This window comes from Sciurus vulgaris, assembly GCF_902686455.1.
Source record: "Sciurus vulgaris genome assembly, chromosome: 2".
Classification (NCBI taxonomy): domain Eukaryota; kingdom Metazoa; phylum Chordata; class Mammalia; order Rodentia; family Sciuridae; genus Sciurus; species Sciurus vulgaris.
Window position 1 is genome coordinate 99,236,872 of NC_136462.1, and position 26,581 is coordinate 99,263,452.

Genomic DNA, 26,581 nt, shown 5'->3' on the forward strand with positions numbered 1-26,581 from the left:
TTAATATTGAACTACTTATGCCCAGAATAGTTTATACTATATTTTCTCAAACCTGTATTACTTCATTAACTCCCAACTCTAAGGATTCCCTCTATTTTTAGCTCATACTTTCTCTTCTGCATGAATTGCCCTTTTCCCTCACTCTCTGTTTACTTCTCCGTATTCAGAGTTGTAGTTTAGATGTCTTCTTCCTTCTGTCTCTTTCTGCATACTATTCCTCTCCCTCTCCCCACATGCACATATAGTTACTCAAAATCTTTGGCTGTGTTAGTCATTCATCACTGTATGAATCTTGGAAGGAGCGTTCACTAAAGAATGAAAGTAATATGGCTTGAATTTCTTTCTCAAAATTGAGCCTTTCCATATTTCCTTAGATGTCTTCAATTCTTTTGTCTCTTTTTGCTTTTCAGATTCTGTCCCTATCCATATCTAGTTTTCTTCTCTCTTGAACTCTCTGCCTTTGATTTTGAACTTTTTTCTGCTCTTTGGCTTAAATAGTTTTTAATAGTGTGTAGGCAATATTTCTTGAGCTTGGTACTCTTATTGCAGTGTTAAATGCAGAGGCTGTATTACTGACTGTCACAGATGATATTAAGAAGAAGCTGGTATTGGATCATTGGATCATTGAAAAGCTTAGAATGAGAGGATATTCTAACTGAAAAGAACTTTAGAGAAACTTAAACAGTTAGTTTCCAAATATGATTATAAATCAAAATCAAAAAGTTTTTTTTTTTTTTTTGTACTGGGGATTGAACCTAAGTGGGCTTAATCGCTGAGCCACATTCCCAGCCCTTTTTCATATTTTATTTAGAGATAGGGTCTTGCTAATTTGCTGAGGCTGGGTTTGAACTCTCGATCCTGCCTCAGCCTCCCGAGCCATTATTATTTTTTTAAAATGAGGCATTTTTGATCTCTCCTTATATATCTTCTGTTTCTGAATCTGTGAAAGCTCAGTTATATGTATGAAAAGATTCCGAGGAGTTTCTATGAAGTCAACTTGATCCTAGTTAATCAGATTAGCATTTGGAAACTGTTGAACTGGTCCTACCTCTTTTTTTTTTTTTTTTTTTTTAATGTACGTATATATATATATATATATTTTTTTTTTTTTTTTTTTAAGTTGTTGATGGACTTTTATTCATTTATTTATATGTGGTACTGAGAATCAAACCCAGTGCTTCATACGTGCTAGGCAAGCACTCTACCACTGAGCTATAACCCCAACCCTGGTCCTTCCTCTTTACAGACAAATGAATTAAGGTCTTATTCACAGGAGTTAATATGAGGCCCCCATTAAGAACTTCTGTCTCCGGATTATTAGCTCCCCCTCCTTTAGCCCCTGCACACTGATTCCTCTTCTGTGCATTCATTTAGCTAACAAGCATTTATTTAGTACTCTTCAGATTAGGTGCTGTTTCATTTGGAAGAGGCTATATAATATAATAGTTAGAAGTGCAGCTCTCCGGACTAAAGGTGTAGCTCAATGATAGAGACCACTGGTCAATGAAATTATGGACAGCAATCAAGTTGCTGTCTAGCCAGCAGGAAGAGAGAGGAGAAGAGGAGATTGTTTTCCCTTTCAGAAGAACTCCTCCCAGAAGTTGCACATAAAGTATATGCATAATTTTATTGACCAGTGAAATTAATAATTTCAAGACCCTGAGTTTTGTCCCCAGCACCCCCCACCAAAAAAAAAGAATAGCTCTGGAGCTATAGTGTCTGAATTTGTATCTGGCTCTGTGATTTCCTGTGTTTGTAATCTGGGATAAGTTTGTAACAAACTTTGCCACAGTCTCCTTATTTTGTAAATGTGGATAATAATTTCAGAAGTTGTTATTTATATTTTCTAACATACTTTTTATGGTTTAAGAAGATTGTTTTTGTTATAATCTAGATAGTCTAAAAAGATAAATTTTCCAGTTAGAATTAGATTTAGCTAATTAGGATGTTAAAGAAAACAAATAATATGGGGCCTTAAATAGTGTAGAAGGTTGTTGTTTTTTCGCATTGAAGAAATCAAGAAGTAGGCATTCCAGGGTTGATGACTTCATGATTATAAAAAGCCCAGGCTCCACCTCTTTTGCTATGCTGGCATCTGTCCTGTTTGACTTGGTGATCTAAGGTAATTGCCTACACTCCAGCAATCAAATTGTAGTCTAGCCAGTAGGAAAGAGGAAGGAAGAGAAGAGATTGTTTTCCCTTTCAGGAAGACTCCTCTCAGAAGTTGCACACAAAATGTGTGCATAATTTCATTGATCAGGAATCCAGTCACATGGCAAAGAGGCCTAGAAATGTCTCTTTTCTGGCTGGCTATGTACTTAGCTAAGTATTGAGGGATAATGGAGATTAGTATTTGCTCCGCCATAATAGTTTTGAATTTTCTTCCTTCTTCCTTCCTTCCTGAATGAGAGAAAGACAGACAGACAGACAGACAGATAGACACTGAGAGAAATATATCAGGGATTGAATCCAGGGCCTTGTGAATGCCAGGCAAGCACTTTACCACTGAGCTATGTCTCCAGTTTCCTTTTTAAAAAAATTTTTTGAGACAGGGTCTTGCTAAGTTGCTGAGGCTGGTCTCAAATTTGTGACTCTTCTGCCTAAGCCTCCTGAGTAGCTGGGATTATAGTCTTGTGCTGCCATACCCAGCTGTTTTATTATTGTTACTATAAATATATGGTTGTATCATTTCCAAAGCCCTATGTAGTTTAAAAATTGTTGCTGGATTCCAGTGTTCATTTATTTCAGTTGGAAGGAAAACTGCTGATAATTTTTTCTTTTTTGCTTTGTTTTGAATATAAACTTCTGTTATTGTTTTAAAATTCTAGTTCTCAATTTTGAACCATACGGACTCTCCTTTTCCTCATCTGGCTTCACTGGACGACAGTCTCCTGCTGGCATTTCTCTTGGTTCAGATGTATCTGGGAATAGTGCTGAGACAGGGCTGAAAGAGTAAGTTCTTTTTCTTATTAAAATTGAGAACATGGGAGTATTTAAATGTCTTTTAGTATTTGAAGCATTTGCTTTCTGCCTCTGGTTTTTGTCATTTGATCACTGTTTCCTTATTTTATGATGACTTCCAAGAAGTTTATTGTTTCATTGGATATCAAGAAATTCAGAGAGAGGCTCATTTGTAATAATGTGTTTTAAATATAATAGCATTGAAGAGTCCTAAAAGTACCATAAATTCTGTATGGGCTGTTTTTTCAGTGGTTTCTGTTTATTGCTCTTAAGGTACTGATATTGTACAGCATGTCCTTATACTTTAAGAACTTACTTAACTTCCAAAACAGCATGTGTATAAACATTAAACATAGTAATAAAATTTGTGTGTTATTACTGCATACTATAAATTTTTAAGAAGTTATATCAGAATTTGTGTATCCTGGTAAGTATTAAGCATATTATTCTACATTCCTCATAATTTATTTATGTCATTCTTCTGATAAATGCTGCTTATAACCATTTATTAGAAGATTGACAGGTATAGAAATGAACATAAAATGAAGTGATTAACTTCAGTTGAGGAAGCTGTGTATTCACCTGAAGAACATCTGTACTCACCTGAGGAAGCTATACTTTGTTTGGAATGCTTTGAGAGCTTCTTTTCAGCCACTTTGAAAACTACTGATCATTTTGTTTAAATACCTTATTTGGAGACAAATTTTATCTATTTTTTCTTTCAGTACTGAGGATTGAACCCAGGGCCTTATGTCTGCTAGGCCACCATTCTACCACTGAGCTATATCCCCAGCCCAATAATTTTGATTTTGTAAATATAATTAGATTACTTTTAGGAAAGCCAATAAGAAAAATTGATAAAATGAGATAATGAAGTGCAAAGTACAGCCCATCATATAGTAAGTGATTGATAAATGGTAACTCCTATCATTAATAATAATTATTAGCATCACTATCATCATTATCCAAAAGCTGGGTCTATCAAATAAAATTAGTGATCATTCTGAATTATTTTGGTCAATATACTAATATGACAATAAAGTAATGAAAATGGCTTTCTTCTTTGTAGACAAGTTTCATTCAAAAGAGTTCAAAATGTTTTAAGTAAATGACAATATTATTCAAATAAATGTGCCAAAATCCCAAAGGTGACAACTTTGAAGGATGACATTTGAATTTTGAATTCTCATATATTCATTAAAAAGTTAGTCACCTTATTTTATTTCCATCCCTATAATTGTCAATCTTCTAGTGAGATGGTTATAAAGAGTATTTATTAGAAGAATGATAAAAATAGATTATGAGGAATGTAGAATGATATGCTGTATAAAATGGGCATTAGTTCAAATTCTCTTTCATCCTTTTTTTCTTGCTCTACTAATTTCCTTATTTTCATTCTGAGACATTTAATTTTGGTACTCCAAGCATGAGAGTAGATACGGTTTGTGCATTTATGATGGTGCAGGTGATAGCTAAGAGCCCTAAACAGGGGACAGAGGGACAAGGGAAGGAGAGACAGAAACCATCCAAACCCAAGACACTTAAACAGTTCCTGTTGCATGGGTAAAAGCCTCTGCTATTTTAGAACTAAACTAGGATCTGGGGAATGTGACAGGGTCTTGTAAATCCTGTACTACATGTACCACCCTTAAAGAAAAGGCATTTGGCAAGACTGCTAAGGAATTATATGTGTCATGTTATTAAGAAATGGAACATGAGAGATGAGTTTAAAACTTCTTTTCAAAGACCACAGTTCACATATTATTTCAGTTTAGGAACCTGTGTGTTAATCAGCAAGGTGAATCAGCTTTAGACATATAAAAGATATTCTTTTATAGTTCCTGGCAAGCTGAACATAAAGAAGTAGCAAGCCTAATTTAGAATTTCTTGCCTGTAAGTCCTTTACTAACTAGCACCTTACCTTAAGTATGAATTCCTAGAGCTAAGTTAAAGTACATCCCTAATCTTTTGAAGGTTACTGAGTTAGATTTTACATCTGGATTTTTGCATGGTCTGATTTAAACTGAAACAAAGGTACAACATATAAAACCATGCATAATAGTGTTGTTAATATCTAGGCAAAGATGACTCATGTTTTAAAAATTCTTTTATAATATGTTTCATATCATTAAGGGGCATATTTTATGTGTTAAATAGTCTTATGTTGCTTGTACATATTTTCCTACTTTTTAGACTATCTGTAGTAATGCATAGTAAATCATATTGATAATAGGCATGTATGCAGATACAGTAATCGATAAAAATCCTTAAAATAGTTTAGTACTTCTTTTATACTTTTTTTGTCCCCGCTTTCCCATTTGGCCTGCTGATGTGGATTGTATTCCCTTGGAAGCGCATTCTGCAATGTTTGTAGAATATTAAAGAGTGCCCTTGGGGGCCATACCTGTAGAGGGAAGGGGAAAGAAGTAGGTTTGGGCAGACAAAGAAGATGCTATGTAGTACCAGGAACAGCCCCAGCTGATCCCATGGGGAGTTTTGGAGCTAGAATGACCTTTCAGAGTTGGTTATCCTGAGCTGGGCCAAGATGATTGACCAGAACTTTGTACTTCTGTTCATCAGTCATTGAATATGGGCTGCCCTTGTAGGGGCATGATCTTTGGCAAGGTATCCTTTTGTAGTTGACACAATCCCTAAACAGACTGAGATCTGTCTGGCATTGTCAACAGTTGGGCAACAGTCCTTCATTGAAGGTGTCCACATTTTTTTTCTAAACTAATATTTGTTTAATTTATCAATAAATGACTGATATATGGGCCCTTGTTCTTTCTGTTTTGTAAATAATTAAAGGAAATGTTTTGGTTAAAGGTGGCACAGAGATATTGTAATCCAGCTGTGGGTATTTTTTATTTTCCTAGAAGTGCTTGCTTTTGAGCATTATAGAGTTACTAAGGGGCCATTTTAGTGATTCCCATGGCCCGTTTTGGATCTGCTTATGGCAAGGACAATCAGTTGTCTTCCAAGAGATTTTTTTAGATAACTTCTTTTTCCTTTCTTTTAAAAACTTTCTAAAAACTGCTTTGGAACCTGAAAGAAAGGGAGAAATGAAGATATTTGTAAAGGAGTACCTCTCAGTAAAAATCATGAGGAGAAATGAACCAATTCCCTCTAAGGCATTCTTTATTAGCATTCCCTCAACCACTTACTACTTAATAGCATTAGTTCTTCATTCAGTATGAAGTATTACTACCTATTATTTTTAATTGGCTTAGTACAGAAAGCCAAATTGATCATGATTCCAGCAAATTAGATGTAATAAAATAATGAGTACAAATATTTTTTTTTTTTTTTTTTTTAAGATTAAATTTAGCATCTACTCTATTCATGTTTCGAAACATGACAGATGAGCCAAGTTACAAAGCCTTTTTTTTTTTTTCTGGGCAGTTCTTTCCACCCCAGATTTGTTGAGATATAATTGGCAAATAAAAATTGGATACATGGTGTTTTGATAATGTATTTACATTATCAAATGATTACCACTGTCTAGCAATTAACAGATATATGTTGTTTTTATGAGAATAATAGAGACAGTTTGTTTCTACCTGTGCTTATGATTATATTAGTTACTCCAGATTCACACTTAATTGTAACTTTTGGGACAAAGTTATGTTAGTTTGTATGCTAAATTTGACTCTGGTGTTTTTGCAGAGATACCTTGTCTTAGCTTTTTGAACCGGACATCTGGCTTCTAATTAGCACTTTAATTCTTTTTCAACTCAGCTGTAAAAAATTCCTAAGCCTCATGCCTTTTCCTAAAATCTTTTTTCTTATGTAAACCAAATCTTTGTGTGTGTATGGTGCTAGGGATTGAAACCAGGGTCTCAAATATCCTAGGCAAGTGCTCTTCCACTGAACTATAATCCCAGCCTTCTTTTCATTTTTATAAAACAACATTTATAATAGTTGAAAATGTAGTTAGTGTTCACATTAAGAAAACGTTTTGGATTAAAAGTAAATTTACACATAGGAGTGCATTTGAATAGTTTTTATATTTTTGCTTTCATCAAGATTTTATTTAGTGAATTTATGTTTATGAATTATTATTCATATCCAAGATGACAAACTAGAAGGAGGCTGCATTCTTTGTTGCTCTGTAACTTGGGATTCAAGCAGAGGAAATACTATTTCTCTGTGAGGCAGTTCTCGCTGCCCACCAATCCCCTGTGTTTACCCCATTCGTCCACCACAATCAACTGCGTTCTGACAGCATATCATCTGCTTTTTTGAGTGTAGTTCGCTTACTGACTGCTGCCTATCATCCGCCATTTGCCTATTTTCCTGCCTCTTGCCTGCCCATTACCTGCCTTTTCACCTACCCATTACCTTTGCCCACTGCCCAATGTCCACCCGTTGATCGTCCACCGTTAGCATGCAGACCACCTGCAGACTGCCAGCAGATTGCCTGCTGCCTGCCATTGTTAGAAGTTCATTAACACAGTGCCTGCAGGTTTGCCACCCGCTGCCGGTCGCCAGCATCTCAGGGTGTAGCCACCTTGGTCTGGGGACTCAGGCCAGGGCCTGGAGATATATTGGGGTGCCTGCAGGTCTGGTTGCACCCGAGGTCTTTCTGCTCGGTGATAGTAGCTGCTATCTGGCTGACTTTTTGCAGGGTGGCTCCTTTGTGTGAGCACATGCCTGGTGGTCTCTCTGCAAGTTGAAAAGGCATTGAGATCTTGGGATTGCAGCAGGACAGGGCCTGGGGAAGCTGAAGCCCAGGTCCATCAGATTACAGCTGGGTTTGTGTGAACCAGTCTGGGTCTGGCAAGCCTGTGGAAAGCCAGAGACTAGGGACAGTTCCCTGGGGAGAGCACCGGTTGGAGAAACTGGAGAACACCGGGCTCTGTCTAGCTCAGGGAGTCCTGAAGTGTGCAGGAATGGAAGGGGCCAGCTATAGCAGGTGGTAAGACTATAAGAGGGTGTGAGGGCATCTTGCTATATTGGCTCACTGACCCCACTGGTCTGGCACCCACTAGACTGGAGCTAACATCAAACTTCAGACAACCCCATTTATTGGGGGAGAAGGGAAGCTGAGAAAAATTTTGAAAGCCAGGGGAGGCAATCATTCAATTTTTCATTGAGACTTTCTTCTTTTTTTTTTTTTTTCCTCTTTTTCTCCCTCTCATACCTCTGCCATCGTTAAATCCAAATATTTTTCATGCATCAATTTATTGAGGAATGAGATGTCTGAATAGTATATGACAGTTTCGCTGTGTATTCCTATATTTAAAAAAAAGTACATATTTTTTCTGTCACCTACCTGTCTGCCTAAATTTCTCTTTCTCACTTCTCTCATACTAACAGCCAACCTCTGCTAATTCCTACCTTGCTCTTACTATAAATTTTTACCTCGCTCTTCTCTCCCTCTCCCTCATAAACATCACATCTTATAGTACTTCTGTTCCCTCATTGTCCATTATTTGAAATGGTAAACCCTATTAGCAAACTTACTGTTTTTATTGTAGACAATAATTGAATACCTCATTTCTGTCTATTGTGACAAAACTGTAAACACCTTAATAGGAACCATTTGGTGTTTAAGGTGGTATATCGATTGCATTGGGTGCTGTTAATATTGCTTTCCCCCTTAAGGGTGAGGTACTGGAAGCCTTCAGGGACACTAAAAGCCTACAGGGTAGAATCTGTACTGCCTCAGTTCCATACTGCTAGATGAGAAGACACACAGACAACTTGAAAAAGCAAGGGACCAAAGTGCCTCAAACAAACCAAGATGGTCCAGCAATAGAATCCATAGACAGCACAGTAGAAGAAATGTCAGAGGTGGAGTTTGGAAAATACATACATTGATCTTTGAAATAAAGGATGGTGTTAGAGAGAAAATACAGGAAGTGAAAGATCACTCAATAAAGAGAGATTATAAAAAGGAATCAAGCAGAAAATCCTCAAAATGAAGGAAACAATAAACTAAATTAGAAATTCAGTGGAAAGTATCACCAACAGATTAGACCACTTGGAAGACTGAACCTCAGACAATGAACACAAAATATATGCTGTTGAAAAGACCAAATCTAAGATATATCACAATAGACAAAGGTGTGGAGATACAAACCAAAGGAATGCACAATCTTTTCAATGACATAATATCAGAAAACTTCCCAAATCTAAAGAATGAAATGGAAAATCAACTACAAGAGGCTTATAGGACCCCAAATATACAAAATTACAGCAGACCCACGCCAACACATATTATAATGAGAATGACTAACATACAGAATAAGGATAGAATTTAAAGGCTGTGAGAGAAAAAAGTCAAATTACATATAGGGGGAGACTAGTTTGAATCTCAGCTGATTTGTTAACCCAGGAGGTCCTGGAATAACATATATCAAGCTCTGAGAGAAAATGGATGCCAACCGAGAATTTTATATCCAGCAAAATTAAGCTTCAGATTTGAAGATGAAATAAAAATCTTCCATGATAAACAAAAGTTAAAAGAATTCACAACTAGAAAGCCTACATTATAGAACATTCTCAGCAAAATATTTCATGAGGAGGAAATGAAAAAAAAAATGAAAATGAGCAAAGGGAGGAACTACACTAAAGGAAAGGTCAATCAAAGGAGAAACTAAGTCAAGTTAAAAACCAAAAATGAACCAAAATGACCAGGAATACAAATCATATCTCAATACTAACCCTGAATATTAATGGACTAAACTAATCAATAAAATGACCTAGACTGGCATATTGGATTAAAAAAACCTAACAATATGCATCTTCAGGAGACTCACCTAGGAAAAAAGATCCACAGACTGAAGGTGAAAGGTTGGGAAAAAACATATCACTCACATGGACTTTGTAAATAAGCAGGGATTTCCATCCTCATATCAGACAAAGTAGACTTCAAACCAAAGTTAGTAGGGATAAAGAAGGACATTGCTTAAGGGAATCATACACCAACAAGACGTAACAATTATAAATATATATGCCTCAAACAATGGAGCATCTACGTACATCAAACAAACCCTTCTCAATTTCAAGTATCAAACAGATCATGTCATAGTAATACTGGATGACTTTAATATACCTCTCTCACCACTGGATAGATCTTCCAAACAAAAACTTAACAAAGAAACTATGATACAATCAATGATTTAGACTTAATGGACATATATAGAGTATTTCATCTATCATCAAGCAAATATACTTTCTTCTTAGCAGCACACAGATCCTTCTCTAAAATAGATCATGTGTTACGCCACAAAGCAACTCTCAGCAAATACAAAAAAAATAGAGATGCTACCCTGCATTCTATCAGATCATAATGGAATGAAACTAGAAATCAATGATAAAATAAAAAAGAAGCTACTCCAACACCTGGAGACTAAATAGCATGCCATTGATTGATGAAAGGATAAAAGAAGAAATTAAGGAGGAAATAAAAAGTACTTAGAGGTAAAGGAGAACTGCAATACAGCATGTCAAAATCTCTGGGGTGCTATGGAGACAGCGATAAAAGTTCATTGTATCAAGTTCATATATTAAAGGAATAAAAAGTCAATAACTAAATGACCTGATTACATATCAAAAACCTAAAAAAAAGAACAAATCAACACCAAAAGCCACAGAAGACAGGGAATAATTAAAATCAGTGCTGAAATCAATGTTGAAACAAAAAAATTCAAAAAATTGACAAAACAAAAGTTGTTTCTTTGAAAAAATAAATAAAACTGATAAACCCTTAGCCGCACTAACAAAGGGAAAGAGAGAGAAAACTCAAATTACTAAAATTCGTGAAGAAAAAGGAACTATCACAATGGGGTACTACTGAAATAAGAAGATAATTAGAACTATTTTGAAAATTTATACTCAAATAAAATAGTAAAACTTGAAGACATTGACAAATTTCTAGAGACATAGGACCTACCCAGATTGAATCAGGAGGACATACACAATTTAAACAGATCGATTTCAAGCAATGAAATAGAAGACATCATCAAAAGCCTACCAACCAAGAAAAGCCCAGGACCAGACGAATTCTCAGCTGAGTTCTACAAGACCTTCAAAGAAGAATTAACACCAATACTTATCAAATTATTCCATGAAATAGAAAAGGAGGGAACCCTTCCAAACTTATTCTGTGAGGCAGGTATCACCCTTATACCAAAACCAGACAAAGACATATCAAGGAAAGAAAACTTCAGACCAACATAGATGCAAAATTCTCAATAAAATTCTGGCAAATCACATACAAAAATATATTAAAAAAGATAGTACATCATGATCAAGTGGTGTTCATCCCTGGAATGCAGGGTTGGTTCAATACATGGAAATCGATAAATGGAATACATCACATCAATAGACTTAAAGACAAGAATCATAAGATTAACTCAATAGACACAGAGAAAGCATTTGAAAAATATAGTACCTCTTCATGTTCAAAACACTAGAAAAACTAGGAATAGTAGGAATATACCTCAACATTGTAAAAGCTATCTATGCTAAGCCCATGACCAACATCATTCTAAATGGAGAAAAATCGAAAGTATTTCCCCTAAAAACTGGAAAAAGACAGGGATGCCCTTTTTCACCACTTGTATTCAGCATCGTCCTTGAAACCCTAGCCAGAGCAATCAGATGAAAGAAATCAAAGGGATAGGAATAGGAAAAGAAGAACTCAAACTATCACTAATTGCTGAGGACATGATTCTATATTTAGAAGATCCAAAAAATTCCACCAGAAAACTTCTAGAACTCATAAACAAATTCAGCAAAGTAACAGGATATAAAATCAATACCCGTAAATCAAATGCATTTCTATGCGTGGTGAATCCACTGCAAGAGAAATTAGGAAAAGTACCCCATTCACAAATAGCCTAAAAAAAAAAAAAATACTTGGAAATCAATCTAACAAAAGAGGTCAAAGACCTCTACAATGAAAACTACAGAATACTAAAGAAAGAAATTGAAGAAGACCTTAGAAGATGGAAAAATCTCCCATGGTCCTGAATAGGTAGAATTAATATTGTTAAAATGGCCATACTACCAAAAGTGTTATATAGATTCAATGCAATTCCTATTAAAATTCCAATGACATTCTTCATACAAATAAAAAAAGAAATCATGAAATTCATTTGGAAAAAGTCCCAGAATAGCCAAGGCAATCCTCAGCAAGAAGAATGAAGCACGAGGCATCACAATATCAGACCTTAAACTATACTACAGAGCAGTAGTAACAAAAACAACATGGTATTGGCATCAGAATAGACAGATAGACCAGTGGTACAGAATAGAAGACAAAAGCACATAAATACAGTTATCTCATACTAGACAGAGGTGCCAAAAATATACATTGGAGAAAAGATAACCTCTTCAATGACTGGTGCTGGGAAAACTGGAAATTCATATGTAATAAAATGAAATTAAACCTGTATCTCTCACTTGGCACAAAAATCAACTGAAAGTGGATCAAAGACTTAGAGGCAATAAAACAGAGACCCTGCACCTAATAGAAGAAAAAGTAGGCCCAAATCTTCATCATGTCAGCTTAGGACCTGATTTCCTTAACAAGATTCCTAAAGCCCAAGAAGTAAAATTAAAGAGTCAATAAATGGGATGCATTCAAACTAAAAAGCTTCTTCTCAGAGAAGGAAACAATCAGTAATTTGAGGAGAGAGCCTACAGACTGGGAAAAAATCTTTACCACATGCACCTCAGGTAGAGCACTAATCTCCAAGATATATAAAGAACTCAAAAAACTGAACAGCAAAAAAATCAAATAACCCAATCAATAAATGGGCTAAGAAACTGAACAAACACTTCACAGAAGAAATACAATTGATCAACAAACATGAAAAAAATGGTCATCATCTCTTGCAATTAGAGAAATGCAAATCAAAAGTGCTCTAAGATTTCATCTCACTCTAGTCAGAATGGCAATTATCAAAAATACAGGCAATAATAAGTGTTGGCAAGGATGTGGGGGAAAAGGTACACCATGCATTGTTGGTGGGACTGTAGATTAGTGCAAGCACTTTGGAAAGCAGTATGGAGATTCCTAAGAAAATGTGAAATGGAACCACCATTTGACCCAGCTATCACACTCCTTGGTTTATGCCCAAAGGATTTAAAATCAGCATACTATAGTGATGTAGCCATATCAATGTTTACACAATAGCAAAACTATAGAACCAACCTAGATGCCCTTCAACAGATGAATGGATAAAGAAACTGTGCTACATATATACAATGGAATGTTACTCAGCTTTAAAGAAGAATGAAATTATGGCATTTGCAGGTAAATGGATGTAACTGAAGAATATCATGCTAAGTGAAATAAACCAATTCCAAAAAACCAAAGGCCGAATGTTTTCTCTGATAAGCAGATGCTGATTCATAGTGGGGAGTGGGGGAAGGAAGAATGAAGGAACTTTGGATTGTACAGCGGGGAGTAAGGGCAGGGGTAAGGCGGGTGGGGATGGGAAGGATGGAAGATTGAGATAGACATTATTACCCTATATACACATATGAAAAATTTTTTAAAAAAAATTTATCACTGTCAAAAAAAAAGATAAAGAAAAACAAAGTTGCAGTGGCAGAGCAACAAGGGCTGTATTCAAAGCATGAAGTTGACCACTGTTACAAAAGAACTTGTGATTACCAGTCATAACCAACAGTGAAATCAAGAGAACCCAGTGAAATAAAACAAATCAGATTGATGAGACTTGTGAATTTATTTCTATTCAATAAATTCTGACTTTGTGGAAAGAATAAAAAAAAAAAAACTTGTGAATTTAGGTTTAATTCCTTTATATAACTAAAAAACTTAAGAATCATTTCTGATTTTATTCTATCAGAATTAAAGATGTTTTTGAAAAGTCAATGGAGAAAAAGAACCGATTTACAGTAGTTCTATTTTTATATAACTTATTCAGGCAATTAAATGAAAATTAAATGATTGGAGGTTTTAAAAACTAAGCCTGGAGTTCTGTTACTTTAAATTCTTTGGCTTGAGGGTAGGGAGGCTGGCTATAACTAAAATGAAATCTAAAAATCTAGGTTTACTTCTGGTATATAAAATACAATATGAAAGCTGCTTCTAAAAGGCCATTGGCAATAATACACTTTGAAAAAAATGCCTCCAGGAAGTACCTATTTGACAGTTATTAAAATTGACTTGATTTCTTTATCTGTTTCTCTAGAACAAATAGCTTGAAGCTAGAAGGTATAAAAAAATTGTGGGGAAAAGAGGGCTATCTTCCCAAGAAGGAGAGCAAAATTGGTGATGAAATGGAAACTCCACCTGTTCCTCAAGAAAATGTAACTGTGGAGAATGTGGATCAAGTTGTAACAAAAAGGGATCAGTCTCAAATCCTTACACAATCTAAAGAGGAGAAAGAAAAGCAGCTGTTGGCTTCATCATTATTTGTTGGGCTAGGATCAGAAGGTACTATCAATTTGGTAAGTTATCAGGTATATTCCTCTAAGAATCTGTGTTCCCTTTCATTGACTCCTCATAGCTGCTGGCTTTCATCTATATACATGATGAGAGGTGGCCTCCCTGGCTCTCATCATCTCCTAGCTCCATAAGCACCAGTAACACACCCTTTATGTTCCAGAAAGAGGAAATCTGGTCAGCTTGAGCCAGGTGTTCTCTCTAGTCCTGTCAGCTAGGGTAAGAGTCAGGGTCCAGATAAAGTTGTATAAGTGTGCTATAGGTATTACCACCCCTGTGGGTGACTGAGACAGTTCACTAAAGGAAGGAGGCTTGATTGAAATATTGCTAATAATAGTAGTCAACAGTACTGATATATGTGCAAAAAGTACATCTCAAAGTGGAATGTTTAATAGTGAAAAATAGGAATCATTTAAAATGTCTAACTGTAGGAGGGTGGTTGCAAAATTATATTCTCAGAATATTTTTCAGCCACTAAAATGATCAGAATTGCATTGTGAAATGAAAATATTTATGTTAAACAAAAAATGCTAAGAGTATAAAATTTTATTTATACCTTGTTTAGAGCTGTAAAGAAAATAAAAGTATTGAGGCTAGAAGGGACTATATGATATTTTGATAATAATAATAATTAGTAGGATTATAATGATTCTCATGACTTTTTTTGCTGACATTGTTTTCATAATAAAAGAATGAAAGTTATAGTAAAGGACAGGTGCTGTTTCTGAGCAAGCAGGAGAAGCTATGCCATGTAAAATTAGCATGTACCATATACAAAAATACCATAGGGAACTTCAACTTTATGTATAGACAAGAAGAACCAATCAGATATAAGTAAATAGAAGAGCAAAAGGAAGACTAACATAGTAAAGGAAAGAGGGAAAGCCAAAGGAGGATAGGAGGGGAAAGGGGATCGTGGACTGAAATCAAATTCCATGTATGTATGGTTTTTTGGGATGAACCCAACTACTATGCATAACTATAAAACTCTAATTAAAAAAAAAAGAGTAGAAAAAAAATTAGCATATACCCTTTGGCTCTCAGTCCCAACCTTTCTGTGTTGCTAGTAGAAAGCAGACAGGATTGGAACTAACTGGATGTGCTCCTTCTGTATCATACATCTGTTTAGATGACTGCTTTTCTCCAGCAGTGTTTTTTATTTTTTCCTAATGTTTAAACTCTCAGTTAAATAAATCTAGGCTATGTTCATGTATTCCATTTTAATTAACTCTTATTTGTAGGCTTGTGGCCTATTGTGAGTTAATTTTTTACATAAATTATTGTAAGGGTCAAGGTTCATTTTTCCACCTTCACCTTTTTATTTCACCTTCATTTTAAAAGACCCTTTGTGTGGACGTGCAGTGCTATGCTGTTTATGTATTATAATAAAGATGACTTTGGCTTCTATAGCTTCTAATTAATAGCAGATTGACAGTGCAGAAGAAAGCATTAAAAAGCGGGGGGTGGCAGCGGGGGCAGAGCAGACCTGAGGGACAGTGTCAAGTAGTCTTATATACATCTAGTTTGAATCCCCTAACTACAAAAAATGGAAATCCTGTGTCCACTTTCCCTCTTCTTCCCTTTCCCATTTGTTTTTTTATGTTAATAGAATGTTCGTACTTGATAACTTCTGAATTGGGAGGTAAGAGACAAACTCATCTGTTGAGAATTGAAAGGTGCTGGGGCTTGAGAGGAATGGAGAAAGTCTGAAAATGGAAGTAAAATTCTGGTTAATTATAATCACATGAAGGGGAGCCGTGCAGTGTTGAAGCCCCCAGGAGCACCGAGACATGGACTTAGAACACTGCTAGTCTGCTGCACTGATTCCAGATAGAACTTTGTGAGGCCAGGATGCACTTGTACCATGACTGTCCTAACATAGATTTATAGACCATTCCTTAGGGTTAGATCAATTTGCTATTGCTGTCTTCTCAGTCTGTGGCAAACATTGCTAGTCAGTTACAGAATTTTTTCCTACTGAGTTTTTCAGTCAGCTTCTGCCATTTGATTCTTGAGGTAAAACCAGCTTTTCTTCCCTGCTTATTAACTCTTTGACCATGAAATCACAATTATTATAGATTACTAAAACAGGGTTTGGAATATCCTTTTATCAAGGGTAACTTAGGCTTCTGTAAGACAACTCTGGGGGAAAAAGGGAGGGTGCTAAGTTTCTCACAGTTATTAATTTATCCAATTATTTTTAATATTCTGAAATCTAGCAGTTGTTTGTGACTGACTTTTTGACCTTATTTCTTTTTCTGATTTTGTGTTTTTAATAGGAAGCAAGGTTTAACAAATAGTTCACAGTTACGTAGCTGTCACAATTTTAGGGCCTAACATTTTATTCATCTCTGATTTTTTTTTGTTAATCTGTGCTTTAGATAGAATCTTAGCAAGTTAGTAAATTACTCATTTGAAGTTATAGAAGAATATTTAAAACTCATGTTTGTAAAATAGTTCTTTTTATATTATTATTATGTTTTTGTTTTGTAGCTGGGAAAAGCAGACACTGTGTCTCACAAGTTCAGAAGGAAATCAAAAGGCAAGGAAGCCAAAAGTGAAGAAACGACCAGTGCTCAAAGTGTGACCTGTTCTTCCTTTAGTTCTTTATCAAAGGTGGCCTGTGAAGAAGATGATTATTTGAATACTTTGCAAGAGAGAGAAGAGAAAGAATTAGAGAAATTTTCTCTCAGTTCTCAACTTTTGGATTCTGAGTCTCTCACAGAACTGCCCTTGGTTGAGAAACTTCCAGATTGCAGCCAGCCTGCACCTTCTTTGTTTGCTGATAACAACATGGAAATTTTTCATCCTCCTCCATCTACTGCAGCTTCAGTTGCCAAGGGAATCTCTTTAGCTTCTTTGTTGGAAGAAACTACTGAATACATGCATTCAAATCTTATGGATGTCTGTAACAATGAAGCTGTATCAGTATCTTCTTACAAGATTTGGAAAGATGATTGTTTGTTGATGGTTTGGTCAGTTGCTAGTAAGAGTGGTTTGGAATTGAAAAGTGCTAACTTAGAAATTTTTCCTGCAGAAAATTTCAAGGTAAGACAACGAATGGTTTATCATTCTGCCTTAAATGGATAGTGCTTATTTAGTGTTTCTGCTGTTGGCTCTTCTGATGGTTTGTAAATTTCTTCCACATCCTTCTTACCTCCTTAACAAAACAGGTTAGAGATGTGACAAATTTTGTATTGTTCTAAGTAGGGACAAAATATTCAAAAGAGACAGGGAAGCATAATAATGATTGTATTGGGAAAGGCCATAGATAAAAAAATGAGTTTGGATAAACCACAGCAAAGAATACAGACTTTTGACTTGCACTGCTTGACTTAGAATCTTGCTTCTATAGCTTATTATCTGTTACATGGTCAAGATAGTTAGCTGTTTTGTGCCTCTGCTTCCTTCTGTTTAAAATGAGAATACTAACAGTATGTGCCTGTTATTGTGAGGATTAAATGCATTAATACCTGTAAGTGCTTCTAGCAATAAATGGCACATGAAAAGTTAAAATTATTTTCAGTGTGTATTTTGTGATCTCTGTTTCTGTACTCTTTAAATATTTCATTTAGTGTTATAATCATCAAAACTAAATTTTCAAATGATTTAATAGAACAACTAAACATCAAGGAGTAAGAATATTGTGTATACTATTTTTTTTCTCTCACTTATTTGTTACTTTATACTGAGTGTTCAGGTAACAGTTCAGTTGCTTCTGCAGCTTCAAAAGACTATTTTGTGATTTCTGGAAGTATGTTTATTTGCATTAGCATATGAATGTCCTTGGTGGAGTTACAGTGAAGTTTGACCAGTGTATCTGTCTTCCACAAAACTAACCCACTTTCTTCTATGAGCTAGAAAGTATTGAAAGAAATATGGTCTGGTCCACTGACTATGGCGGAATGTAAAAAATAAATAAATAAATAAAACCCCTACCCAGTTGCCTAAACTCTACCAGCTTGAGTAGTGTAGAGAATGAGAATGCAAGAAATCTGTATTATTGTTATTTTAAGAAACTCTTCCAGCTTTAAAAATCTGGTACCAGGGGTTAGGAGTATAACTTAGTGTGCTTGCATGATGTGCATGGAGGCCCTGAGTTAAATCCACAACACTTGAAGAAGAAGGAAAAAAAAAAAAAAAAAAAAAAAAAACCCGGGGCCAGCCAGGATTGAGAACCACCAGACTAGAATTTAATACTCTTTGAAAAAAATTATACATGGATTTTAACTGTAATGCCACTCGTCAACATAATCTTGGCCTGTACAGTATTATTTCTTAATTACCTATGCTAGTGTATTGTCAGTCACCTTCATAATGTAGTTTGTTAGGTTCTCACATTAGTATCTTTTCTACCACTTCAATTAAATAGAAAATTAATACGCATATAATAGAGTGTATTGATCCTTATTTTAATACTTTTATTATTTTTATTTAAAGATCACTGAGCAACTTGGATGTTGTTTTCCTGTAATGGAAGCAGAAAGTACCAAAAACTTTCAATATAGTATACAGTTGGAAAAACCTTTTACAGAAGGAAATATTTCTGGCTTTATAAGTTATCAAATGATGGATACTCATTCTGTTCAGCTGGAATTTTCCGTAAATTTATCACTGTTAGATTTCATTAGGTAAGTATTGTCTGGAATGTTAATTTGGTCATTCTTTTAGCAAATAAAATTTATTACGCTTTTTTTCTAGACAGAGGCAGTATGCTAGATGCTGTGCAATAGAGCAATTAAAAACTGAACACAGGGGCTGGGGAGATAGCTCAGCACCCAAAAAAAAAAAAAACAAAAAAAAAAAAAAAACTGAACACAGTCCCTATCTTCAGAGAGCTTTTAGTCTAGGGAGGAGACATTGAACAATCATATAAATATATATGTTATTATGAATTGTGCTATTAAGAGAAAATAAATGGTAAAATGAGAGATTATACTATGATATCTGATTTAGGTTGGGGTTGGTTGGTGATCTGGCGAAACTTCTGAAAGCAGCTAATATCTAAACTGAAATAATGTCAAAGATTCTGCATGACTTTTTATGATTTTGAAGTTTCATTTATATTTCATTCATGTAATTAATTTTTTCATAAATCTGTTCGTTAAGCTTTAGATATCAGTAAGAAAATTAACCAACATAGTTATTAAAGTTTTATTGAACAGTACTTCATGTTATATTAGGCACTGTATGGGGTTACTAAAGTAATTGAAAATAGTTTCTTAACTCTTTTGCTCTAATTTAGTTTTATAAATATACTATTTTTTAATGTTTTTAAAAAATGAAGACTAAATCAAGAATGCAGAATGCCTGTGAATATTTATACAATTTTTTTTTTTTTTTTGGGCGGTGCTGGGGATTGAACCCAGGGCCTTGTGCGTGCACTCTACCAACTGAGCTATATCCCCATCCCTATTTATACAGTTTTTAACCTCTACTCATCCAGTTATGTTACACTGCTATGATTTTTGTCCATCTATAAAGTTTTTTTAGTAAAAATTGTATTTATCAATCTTGCAAAGAGGGTTTATATCCATGGTGGTGTATTGGATAAAATCCAGCCTTAGAAGATCTTATATTCTGCCGTGGAAAAATATAAGTTGAAAGTGAAAGTCCCCATTAATCCCCCTCCCTCCCTGAGATACCCATTGTTAATTATATTATCTTTAGTCTCATAACTAATTTTGAAACACACTTGTTAGAATCCTTTTTCTTGGTCTAATTTATTTAAAGCACTAGGTCTTTGTATTCATACTCGTTTACCTGGCTTTGTTAGACTGTCACATCAACCCTAAATCAAAGGTGTACATGAAGGAAAGCTTTTATTTTATATTTGAATGATTCATGAAATTACCTGGTAAAATTTTGCTCGAATGACTAATATCCAGAAAAAGAGAAAATCAAGTACTTTATTGAAAAGATATTTGTAATTTAATAATACCTTCTGCTTTCAGTGTTTTCATTAGGTTGGAGAATGACAGTAAGCATTCTAATTATATTTGGTTTAAAAACATAAATTTTGTGGGACCCAGATTTATAGTGATTATATTTTATTTCCATGAGTTATTTGAAATGTGTTTAGAATAATTTTATTCTTATGGACATAAATCTAATTTTTAAAATCATTTTCAGACCATTAAAAATCTCAACTGAAGACTTTGGCAAACTCTGGTTATCCTTCGCAAATGATGTGAAGCAAAATATAAAAACATCAGAATCTCAAGCTGCTCTGCCTTCTGCCTTAAAAATGCTGCAACAGAAACTGAGACTTCATGTTATTGACATTATAGGTTTGTAGAGTTATTTAAAGGCAACCTTGTGTTTATAGGCGCTTTCTTGTAATCAGAAGACAAATTAAGACTTTCAAGTGTCAGAATGCTTAGAACTTTATTTCCTTTTATGAGGGTTTTCAAATGAGTATGTTTTTCAGACTACATTAAAGATTCTTTTATTGAAAAATTCATATAACATGAAATTTACCATTTTACCCATTTTTAAATTTATAAGTTCAGTGGCATTAAGTATATTCACATTGTCATGCAATCATCATGACATCCATCTCTAGAATTGTTTAATGTTCCCCAACTGAAACTCTGTATCCATTAAACACTAATTCCCATTTCCCCTTCCTTCTCAGTCCCTAGCAACCACTATTCTACTTTATGACTTTATGAATTTGACTACTTCAAATACATTAATGTCCTTTTGTGTCTGGCTTATTTTACTTAGCATAATGTCTTCAGGTTTGATCCATATTGTGGCATGTGTCAGAATTTCTTCCCTTCTTGGTTCTGAATACTATTCTACTATATGAATATACCTCATTTTATTATTTAATTTGTCAGTGGACACTTTGATTATTCTCTTTTTCGATTATTATGAATATTGCTTCTATGAATGTGGATTTAGAAATAACTGTTCATGTCCCTACTTTCAGTTCTTTTGATTTTATAGGCAATAGTGGTATTGCTGGATCACATGTGAAATTCGTATGTCTTCCTACCTGCCTGCTTCCTTCCTTCCTTCCTTCTTTCCTTCCTTCCTTTCTTCCTTCCTTCTATCCATCCATCCATCCATTCATCCAGGACTTTGCACTTACTAGGCAAGTTCTCTACCACTGAGCTACATTCTCACTGACTCTGCTACCTCCCACTTTCTTTTTCTTAAACTTGTGATCCTCTTGCCTTCACCTCTTGAGTAGCAGAGGTTATAGGCCCAGCTATCCATGTTTAATTTTTTGAGAAATTATCACATCCTTTTCATAGCAACTGTACAATTTTATATTTCTATTAGCAATACATAGGAGTTCTAGTTTCTCTGCATCTTCATCAACACTTTTTTTTTTTTTTAATAATTGCCATCCATTGGATGTGAAGTAATGTCTCATTGTAGATTTGATTTGTATTTTCCTAGTGATGAGTAATGTTGAGCATCTTTATGTGTGCTCATTGCTCATTTCTCTTCTTGGAGAAATGTCTGTCAAAAAGTCCTTTTGTATTAAATAATTTTTCATTTTTGTCTTATTTTAGGCAATGAAGGACTATTGGCCTGTCAGCTGCTCCCATCCATTCCCTGCTTACTGCATTGCCGAGTTCAGACTGATGTATTAGCTCTGTGGTTCAGATCCTCTTGCTCTGCTCTTCCGGACTATTTATCCTATCAGTGTCAAAAGGTGATGGAGGGATCCTAGCCGAAGCTCTGCTTAATTTAACTCTATCAAGAAAAATGGTTTACATAGATAAACTTATTTACCAAAGTAAAAAGAACTCATGGTACTTTTGATGAAAATGGGGATTATTACAAGTTGTGGTGTATGTGTTTTCTTTTTGATTTTTGGTTAAGAAAGATCCCCAAAAAACTTATCCCTAACCTTTTACTCAGGATTGTACAGTATGTTTGAGTCCCCCCAAAGTGACCTAATCTAATGTTATAAAATGCTAATGATTTATATATCATTTAGTGTAGAGGGACTGAAAATATTTATTTTGTTACAAATAATTTTATAGTAAGTTACTCTAATTTACAGTGAAGACAAGACTTGGTTCTTCTTGTTAATGGAGGGGAGACATGAAATTGATAATCCCAAACCTAATTACTATTTGGCTTTTGAATGCAGTGTGTTTGTTGGTAGGTAAATTGATACTTTTAATTATGTTTTGCTTAGATTAGTGTTGAACTAAGTTGGTATAGCACACACAGGAGATACACAAGCATGCTGGATATTGAGGAAATTCAGTCTCATATTTTTTACTATAATTAACTTGTTACACATAATTCCAGATTATTTGGCTATAAAATCAGTCTTTTTTCCATTTCGCACTTATTTTAAAATTTAAAGAGAATCACTGTATTCTTATTTTAAAAACTCGGCCATTTATAAAATATTATCCTAAAGGAACAGAACCCAGAGAGCACAATAGGAAAGCAAACAGATATAAAAACTTTTTGGTATGACAAATATCTTAGTCAGTTATCACTTAGGTCCTTTTAGCAAATTAAAATTTGTGACTAGACTATAAATGGTAAAACTCGTCTTTCTTGGCCTTTGAGTCCACTAGTATTCAGTGGATATAGCTGAAGGAGTGACCAGTTAAGTATACCATATAGGTTCTTCAGTAAAATATAATCATTTTCATGTTACAGTGTGCCTGTGTGGCCTCTGTCAGAATTGTTATCAATAAAGGAGGTTGTGACTAATATGAATGGTGGACCAAAATCTTGAGATTGTACATTTACTGAAGTAGTATTTTATAAAACCTTATGGTGCTGTGGAAAATATTTATTATTTCACTTTTTCTGACACTTCACCGTGGAAACTATTCAGGTAATACAGTTTTAAGTCATTGCATTAATAGTCTGATTAAGTGGTACTGTTTATCACCAAGGTGAGATATTCTGGTTTTAAAGTTATCTCATCAACCATCTCTGGTAAAGATGCTGAGGGGATTCCCCAAAGCTGATAGATTTCATTAGTCATTTGTGTGTAGAACTAAAGCAAAAATTGTATATTTTAAAATTAATGTTTTAAGTTACTCATTTAAATGTAACATCTTATTAATTTCACTCTTTTAAAAACATGCAGTAAAACCTTGCTAAAAAGCGCAATAAGTGACTGGGATTTCCTGCATGTTCAGTTCCTCCTTTTGAATAGAAGATCAGATTCATTCTCTAACTCTCAGCACTGTCATGATGAGGGGAATGTGCTGACTCTGGAGTTGTGGTGAACACTGGTAGTTAGCCTCATCAGTCTCTTCTTTATTTCTGCCTGTCAGCAGCATCCCCTATCCCTTACCTGATCCTGCTTGTTATTTTGACAAAGAGAGGAAAGGCTACCACTTTGGAAAGCAATGCAGCCTTTTGTGCAGGAGGTGCTCCAGTTTTTTATGTCCTAACTTACGTTTGTTTGCATGGTTGCTGAGGCTGGGTCAGGTGTGGAGTGATAATGCTTAAGATGCTAGGGAGCACATGAATAGCTCTCAGGGAGAGATTACAATGAGTTTTCTGCTGCTTTGTTGCAGGATGTGTTCATGAGTGGCAGCAGCAATTGTCACGAGACATGCTTGGCATACAAAGCTGTCTAGTGGTGGGAAATGTATAATGGTGGTAGGTCTAGGACTTGGAGCAAGATTTTGGGTCTGCCAAAAAGAATATGGTGTTACTTTTGTTCTTTTCGAACTCTCTAAATAAAAAGTAGGGCAACAGGGTTTCTACGGAAATATTTAGTAGAATGTTTACAATTTTTATATTTTTATGAGTTTTAAAAGAAAGTAACAATAATAGAAAATATTAGCTATTGAACTTTAGATCAGTATGTATTCTACCTAATTGAATGTTTTTAAGTTCTAAATCAGGCATCATCAACCTTTTTTGCATTATAGGGGATGTGATCATAAAGTAGGGAAAATGATGTTTGTGGATAGAGTCAGGCTCTTTATTTTATAGCCATAATTTAATCATTGAAAGGACAACGTCTGAGATAAGAGCTGTGGGAGGGATACTCAGTTATTTGAGTTTTGTGCCAGGCATTTTTGCTGAGAATAGAAATGGCATCAAGTTTGAACCTGGGGAAAAATAAGGAAAGACAGGAAAGACTTAAGAGGCTGTAGAAGAAGGGTAAGACTCCCACCAGAAAGATTCTTGGAAATTCAGGCAGATGAGAGGCTCAGGGTTTGAAAGTAGACCCTGAATTAGGGTCCTGCTCAAGAAACTGCAAGGGGAAGCTGAGCAGTTACCAAGTGCTAATGTGCCAAGCATACCAAGCACAGCATATGCTCTGCAGAGGAGCATTATTTTAAACAAGATTCTACTATCATTTACCAAAACAGTTGTGGTAGAAGTGAAGTATATTGTTTTTATTTTTTCTTTACTTTTATTTCATGTCATTAATATTTTGAAATATTGAACTGTTTTTCTAATTTTTATGGATAAACATGGTCTTTGTCTCATGATTGAGCCACTGGAAGTACAAAGAATGTATTCATGTGTCTTTACAGTGTTTTGCTATGTTAAAATTTTAGGAAAAAAAAAACCCAAGTGAGTAACAATTTAAGAGCCATTTATTACCTTATTTCAGAGTTGAATTCTGTAATTTGAAAAAGTTCAGTTAAACATAATAAATACTAAGTGATCTATACTTTTCTTTGGTCTACATGTTCTTTATTATTTAAATAGCTGAATAATCTATCTAAATCTATTTAGTAAGTGATTTGGTAGGCATTAGCATAAAAGAACAGAAGTAATTAGAGTAGAATAAAAAGAATAATTTATTTAATAACAGCCTCCAAATAACCTAAAAATAATACTTTTCAGTATGATGATCAAAGAGTGTGGATTAATTCTTTAGATGTCTGTCTATATCCCTTCTTTCATCCTAGTTTGGCCAGAGCATTCAAAGTAGAGTTTTCTGTTCCCGTGTTGCCCTTTATGGACAGTTTAAGATGTAAAAAACAAGCAAATACGTTAAAAACTTATTAACCAAAGAATCTGAGCATCCTGACTTTCTCTTCATTGTGTATCCTAAAGCACAAAGCTAGATTAGAAATGGAATTTAAATCCCATTGATTTATGCCTTTTGTTGGCTACACTGTATAGCAGAAAAGAAGTTCTGAAACTAAAGCTCTGTCTTTTGTGTACTAAAGGAAAAAGAGGTTTAATTGTACCCTGCCCACTGTTGTCAATGAAAAGAAGGAAAGGGAGGGTGACCTGCAGCCAAATGGGCCAGGGTTAATGATTGTTTGATAGGTAATTTGTTTATGTATTTGCATAATGAGAGAATTAAGAGGTTTTTTTTATGATTAAGAAACATGTATGAATGTGTGTGTATGTGTTTGCATGTGTGTGCATGTAGGTTTTTTTAAAAAAATAAAGCCTGTTATTTAATGTTAGAGAAGTTAAGTTCACAGCAAAATTAAGAGAAAGGTGTTATAGAGATTTCTCATTACCCTGCCCCCCACTTATAACATATAGCTTTCCCCATTGTCAACATCTGTCAACATCTTGTTATAGTTGATGAACCTACACTGACGCATCATTATCACCCAAGGTCTATCATTTACAGTAGGATTCACTCTTGGCATACATTCTGTAGGTTTGAATAAATTTATACTGACATGTATCCACCCTTGTTGTATCATAGAAAGTTTTCACTACTCTAAAAATTCCCTGTACTCTACCTCCCACAGTCACTGATCTTTTTACTGTCTCAATAGTTACACCTTTTCCACAATATCCTACAGTTGGAGTCACAAAGTGTGTATAGATTTTTCAGATAATTTCTTTCACTTAATAGTATGCATTTAAGTTTCTTCCATGTCTTTTCATGGCTTGATTGCTCATTTATTTTTTAGTGCTAAAAAATCCATTGTCTGAATTTACCACAGTTTTTTAATACTGAAGAACATTTTGATTGCATCCAAGTTTTGTCCATTTTTAATAAAGTTGCTATAAAAATCTGTGTGTAGGTTTTTATTTGGACATAAGTTTTCAACTCCTTGAGTAAACAGAGAGCACTAGTGCTGGATTTTATGGTAAAAGTATGTTTAGTTTTGTAAGAAACTGCCAAACTCTCTTCCAAAGTGGCTGTGTACCCATCAACAATGAATTAAAGTTTTTATTACTTACCTTGCCAGCATTTGTTGGTATCAGTGGTTTAGATTTTGGCTATTCTAATAAGTGTATATGAGTCTCATTTTC

General features: G+C 34.7%; 1 protein-coding gene across 1 annotated transcript in view; it reads left to right on the top strand.

Annotated features, from left to right (window-relative positions):
* The window catches only part of AP4E1 (adaptor related protein complex 4 subunit epsilon 1), a 75,833-nt gene extending 49,493 nt beyond the window's left edge, over positions 1 to 26,340 (top strand). The window contains exons 16-21 of the mRNA XM_079129901.1: positions 2,829 to 2,952; positions 14,136 to 14,394; positions 16,883 to 17,437; positions 18,830 to 19,020; positions 20,522 to 20,679; positions 21,919 to 26,340. Coding sequence (XP_078986027.1) covers positions 2,829 to 2,952; positions 14,136 to 14,394; positions 16,883 to 17,437; positions 18,830 to 19,020; positions 20,522 to 20,679; positions 21,919 to 22,079 — 1,448 coding nt within the window. The 3' untranslated portion in view covers positions 22,080 to 26,340. The remainder of the gene's footprint in view (positions 1 to 2,828; positions 2,953 to 14,135; positions 14,395 to 16,882; positions 17,438 to 18,829; positions 19,021 to 20,521; positions 20,680 to 21,918) is intronic.
* Positions 26,341 to 26,581: the final 241 nt, after the last annotated feature.